This window comes from Colobus angolensis, unplaced genomic scaffold (genome assembly GCF_000951035.1).
Source record: "Colobus angolensis palliatus isolate OR3802 unplaced genomic scaffold, Cang.pa_1.0 Scaffold144, whole genome shotgun sequence".
NCBI lineage: Eukaryota > Metazoa > Chordata > Mammalia > Primates > Cercopithecidae > Colobus > Colobus angolensis.
Window position 1 is genome coordinate 61,210 of NW_012114533.1, and position 6,122 is coordinate 67,331.

Consider the following 6,122-nt stretch of genomic DNA (forward strand, 5'->3'; position numbering starts at 1 on the left):
AATAATCGATAATTTAATGGAGTGAAGACTGCATGTGATTCTTAGAGCCTAGAGTGACTGATCCAGTATTTGATATCCATGTTAACAGACTCTGTAATGTGGCAATGAGCTGCAGTTGTGATTCCAAAAGTCTCTGAACAGGGCTTAGAATTTTACTGTACTTTTTTTTATAACAGGAGCCTACGTGAAGAAGAGAACACACAATTTTAAAAGTTGATTTTATGTTCTCTGAGTTTTTCTTCTTGCTTCAGCAAAACTCTAGGAAATGCCATAAGCTGAAGGAAAATGACCTTCCTCAGACATCTCTTCTCTCCCTTTCCAAACCCAATTAGGAGTCATGTTTTGATTGGTGCTATGCCATTAAGGGTCTTCCTGCTTACGCTTTCCTCAGAGTGGATTGTTGGCTGGGTGCAGTGGCTCATGCCTGATATTCCAGCACTGTGAGGGGCCGAGGCAGGAGGATCACTTGAGTCCAGAAGTTTGAGACCAGCCTGGGCAACAAAGTGAGACCCCTTTGCTGCAGACTTCTTTCCCCATTCCCCGGCTATGAAATACAGGAAACAATATTTCTGCAGGCACAGAACTTCCATCAGTGAGGACAGAATTCTGAACGCTCCGAGGCAGCCAACTTTCTGGGGTCATTCACTGAGTGAGGAGTCCGCTTCAGCTGCCATTGCCCATCCAGGGTTAGTTCTGGCTGACGTAAATCAAGTAGTTCAGAAGGTCGATCCTGGCACACTGGTGGAGCGCCTGGGCCAGCTTCCCCACTGTGGCTCCCTTAATGCCTTCCCTCATCACCCACTTTTGGAGCATCTGGTAAACCTTTTCTTTTAGTCCATCTCGCTCATAGTCATGGTCAATTTCATCAATCTGAGACTGTGTGAAGCCCAGTTTACGGGCACAGTTTTTCCAGTGCTTTCCCAGATTTTCCCTGATTGGGTCCAGGTGTTTATCGGTCAGACTAGTGGTATTATCTGCCAAATGGGAAAGAGAAGAAGGTATCAAGCTAAAGCCCATTCAAACATTCCAGCTTCCTGAACTGCTAAAAAACCCAAGTGAAATGAAGAGTACCAGAAGACAGGGAAAAGGGTAACTTCTTAGTTCTATAGCTGTTGATGCACTGGCAGACATTTCACATGCCTGCTAGCCCACATGGAGGGCATTCCTGGCCTGGCATGGTGGCTCATACCTATAACCCAACACTTTGGGAGGCCAAGGCAGGAAGATCACTTGAACCCAGGAGTTCTAGACCAGCCCTGGGCAAAATAGCAAGACCCTGTCTCTATCAAAAAAAAATTTTTTTTAATTAGCTGGGTATGGTGGCACATGCCTGTACTCAGTTACTCCTCAGTTACTCAGGAGGCTGAGACAGGAGGATCACTTGAACCCAGGAGTTCAAGGCTGCAGTGATGAGCCATGACTGTGCCACTGTACTTCAGCCTGGGCCACAGAGCAGGATGTTGTCTCAAAAACAAAACAAATAAAAAAGAATAAGGCATTCCTCCTCCTAGTAGACACATCCCTGAGCCACAGCTGATGGCTTTGTGAACAAAACCCCTATGTGGCTACGAGGTTGGGTGTTCTAGTCAATCTCAGCCTGTGACCCTGTTGGTATTAGACCTTCCTGGATGTAAAGGGAAAAACCACCATTTTTGTTCCTTTTAGACATTTTCCACTTACATCTGGCCAGAGTGAAAGCCACTCAACTCCTGACCACCACCCCCGCCCAACGTTCACTTTCCTCTTACTTAATCAAGGAATTGTCCAGCAGGTGTGAACCCATTCAGTTACAATGCCTTCCTTGTCCTTCAAGCGATGAGGTAACTACTCTTCAGGTCTGTTTCTGGACCCTTCCCCTCCTTTACCCCACCCCGCCACCAACTGACATTGCCTCTTCTCAAATAGCCATAACCTCTCTCCTTCTCCTGGTTCTTTCCCTTAGCCCCTTGTAAAAATAATAAAAGGAAACAAAAATGTAAAACAACTACAACAAAAATAATTCCCTAATCCCCACACTACCTCATTAAACAGAACATAAGGAAGAAAATATTTCATTTTTCCTTTCAACCTCTCTTCCTTCCTCAGCCCTCCATAACGTGGCTTGTATTGCCACCACTCGGTTGTCAGCAGTCCGAGAACTTCCCAAGATACTTTCCAAATTCTGTCAATATTTCTGTAGGGGGTAGATCCTGCGTTTCATTAGATTCTCACAGGTGCCCTTGACCATTCAGAAGTTCTGTTCTAGGTATTTTAAAAGCTGTCCTTCAAATGGGTTAGACCAGGGGTTGGCAAACTATGGCCTGTGGGCCGCATCTGGCTCCCTGCCAGCATTTGTAAATAAACTTTTATTGGAACACAGCCGTGCTCATTCACGTATGTATTGTCTATGGTTGCTTTTGCACTACAATAAGAGAGTTGAGTAGTTCCAAGAGAAACCTCAAAGCCAGCAGGGCCTAACATTTACTACTGGTTCCTTTACAGAAAAAAAAAAAAAAAATAGCCAATCCCATGGTTAGTTAGAAAGCTGGGTTCTTAATCAAGTTGTTTTGGCTTCATGACTTTTTCCAGACTGTACTTTGGGATTAGCATTATGGGCCTACACAGCAGAACCCTATAAGAGATAGTCCTCTTGATTTTATTACAGAAGTGCTGTGGAGGGCATAGTCTTCTATCTTTTACAGGATCTCCTTTGATGAGGGCGTGACACAGCTATTTCTTCCAGGTCTGAGCAGTAATACTGATGATGCTAATGATGAAAGTTTAACACTTTTTATAGAACTTACTATGTGTCAGGCAGTGTTCTAAGCTTTTTATACATACCAACTCATTTAATTTTCACAACAAATCCATAAATACTGTGATTATCTCCATATTAAAAACAAATAAATTGGCCGGGCGTGGTGGCTCACGCCTGTAATCCCAGCACTTTGGGAGGCCGAGGCGGGCAGATCATGAGGTCAGGAGATTGAGACCATCTTGGTGAACACGGTGAAACCCCGTCTCTACTAAAAATACAAAAAAACTTAGCCAGGCGTGGTGGCGGGCGCCTGTAGTCCCAGCTTCTCGGGAGACTGAGGCAGGAGAATGGCGTGAACCCCGGAGGCAGAGTTTGCAGTGAGCCGAGATCGTGCCACTGCACTCCAGCCTGGGCGACACAGCGAGACTCTGTCTCAGAAAATAAATAAATAAATAAATAACAAAGGAATTATACGGAAATTACAAAGATATTTTGCAGAAGTAACATGAGAAAACTTTCAAGAAGAATTATCAGAGAAATTTTAAGATTCCACTCTGTCCTCCTCACAAGTAAGAAAGTTCAAGGTTGCTAGACATTAGGTCCCTCCAGGGTATCTTACCAAAGATAGCTTCGTACTTGGAAGCTGGCTCTTCTTTAAAGTTCGTATTTGTGCTGTCTAGTAGTGATGAACTCGTCCCACCAACCTCCATATAATTGTAGGCTCCAATCTGAATGCCAGTACTATTGTATATGGCATATTTTATAGATTCATCTGAATAAAGAGAAACACACAGGTAAGTAATTCTAGATCAAAAGCAAGAGAAAAAGTACAGCATGGCAAACAAGCAGGGCTTTACCCCAAACATTAAGTTAATTATCCTATGCTACCGTTTAAACTTTTCTTCTTTAAAATCTGGCTAAACCACCTCATACTCTTAGGATGCCTACAATTTAAAAAAAAAGATAGAAAGAACACGTATTGACAAAGATGTGGAGAAAATGAAGCCCCTGTGCACTGCTGGTGGGAATGTGAAATGGTGCAGCCACTGCTATAAACAGTATAGTGGGCCGGGCGCGGTGGCTCACGCCTGTAATCCCAGCACTTTGGGAGGCTGATGTGGGTGGATCACCTGAGGTCAGGAGTTCAAGACCAGCCTGGCCAACATGGTGAAACCCCATCTCTACTAAAAATACAAAAATTAGCCAGGCATGGTGGTGGGTGCCTGTAATCCCAGCTACTCAGGAGGCTGAAGCAGGAGAATCACTTGAACCCAGAAGGCGGAGCTTGCAGTGAGCCAAGCCAAGATTGTGCCACTGCACTCCAGCCTGGTGACAGAGCGAGACTCTGTCTCAAAAGAAAAAAAAAAAGAGTTATTGTGATTCTTCAAAAAAATTAAAAGATAGAATTACCATATGATCCAGCAATTCCATTTCTGAGTATATACCCAAAAGAACTAAAACAGGTTCTAAGAAATATTTCTACCCATGTGTTCATTGCAGTGTTATTCACAATAGCCGAAAGGTGGAAGTAAGCCAGGCACCCATGAGCAGATGAGTGGATAACCCAGCTGTGGCCTAGCCACACAATGGAACAGTCAGCCTTGAAAAGGAAGGGAATCACATCACATGCTACAACATGCATGAACCTTGAGGACATTTCCTAAGTGAATGAAGCCAGCCACAAAGACAAATCTGCACGATTCCACTCATATGAGGTACCTAGAATAGTCAGAGTCACAGAAACGGAGAGTAGAATGGTGGTTGTCAGGGGCTGGGAGGGGAGCTGGGGAGTTGGTGTTTAATGGATACAGAATTTTAGTTTTGCAAGATCAAAACAGTTACGTAGATAGATGGTGGTGATGGTTGCAAAACAACGTGAATGTTAGGTAATGCCACTGTAAAAATGGTTAAAATGGTATGTTTTATGTATTTGAATTTTACCATAAAAAATGTGGCTAAGTCAGAAAACAGAGGTGGGTGAACAGCACAGCACAGCTCAGCCACCCTTCCCAGCAGCGTCCCGCGACTCTGAACTTCTGTGAAGGGTCCTCCTCCTTTACCTGATAAACTCAAACCTCTCAGGTTCAGTATTCAGGAGCTAGCCACAGCTCTGCCCTACCCTCCGTCTCTGATCTTCCTTTCACTGTCTCCGCCCTCGCTCCACTCCAGAGACTTCAGTCCCACCAGATTTCCCACTGATCTGCGGAAATGGTGCTCCTGCCTCTGCCTGGACTGTTGACCTTCCAACGTGCTTCTCCCTATCTGTGATTTTCTGACACAGGCCCAGCACAAATTCCACCTCCTTCCGTGAGCCTGCACTGTAATCCTAGACTCGGCACTCTGCCCTGGGCCGCTCTGTATCTGAGCTGGGTCTGTCTGACTTCTCCACTAGAATGTGAGTCCCGAGAGGGCAGCAACCATACCCACTTGTGTTTGTATTCCTTACACTCGCTAGCCTAGGACTGGTACAGGACATGGGCTCAGTGACATTCATGCTGAGCTGAATTTGTCAAGTGTTGGTACTGTCCCTAAAGAGCACTTAGCATATCTGTGTAGGGGAGAGAAGGTGGTCGAGAAGACAGTTCTGAGGAGGGAAATGAATAGCAGCTCTAGGTACCTCCGTCAGCACACCTGACCCTAAGGTATGCCGCCCTCTGGACCAGACACCATGCTCATTTGTTGCATTTTCTCTGAGGAAGCCAAGGAAACTGAGGACCCTCTCTACAGAAAGGTGTAAGAAATACAGGATGTGCACACACACACCATCTGTATGTAGTTCTGGGTGTTCGTGAAGCTGCTGAAACTGGGGTCCTTGGAATCCTAGCAAGGAACCCCTGTGATAGTCTCTGAGGTGCCTTCCAGCACTCAAGGCTGTCTAGGTGTTCTTGTTAACAGTGATAACAACAGTGCTAACAGCAGCAGCTACCATTTACTGAGCACTTATTCTGTGCATCGTCAGGCACAGTGCTAAGCTGCCTTACCCTGTTTAATCCTCCTGGCCCACCACCTCCAGCTTATATGACACTGTGTTTGTCACTCACAGTCTGCGCTCACCACGGGCTCACATGGAGGTTTACCCTTCACCTCTCTACTTGGAGATTTGTTTTCTTGAATCAGTGCTTTCTGCCCAAATCTGGCCACTGGAAAAACCATGAAAGTTATGAAATGGAGAAACTAATGCAATATTAGAAACACTAGAGCTTACAATGTATAAATTTTCAGTTGTAACATTTTCATTTATAATTGAGGAGAATGAACTCTGGAGAGGCAAACGACTTTCCCAAAGTCACCCACTGTAGTGACTGGCACACGCAGGACTCGACTTGGGTCTCCTGACCCCTAGCCCAGTGAGCTTTCCTTTTCTTTTTTTTTTTTTTTTGAGACG

General features: G+C 45.1%; 1 protein-coding gene across 1 annotated transcript in view; it reads right to left on the reverse strand.

Annotated features, from left to right (window-relative positions):
* Nucleotides 1-6,122, reverse strand: part of RIPK1 (receptor (TNFRSF)-interacting serine-threonine kinase 1) — a 38,697-nt gene continuing 32,575 nt past the window's right edge. The window contains exons 8-9 of the mRNA XM_011935455.1: nucleotides 3,357-3,509; nucleotides 1-974 (exon numbers count right to left, since the gene is read on the reverse strand). Of these exons, the coding sequence (XP_011790845.1) occupies nucleotides 688-974; nucleotides 3,357-3,509 (440 nt within the window). The 3' untranslated portion in view covers nucleotides 1-687. The remainder of the gene's footprint in view (nucleotides 975-3,356; nucleotides 3,510-6,122) is intronic.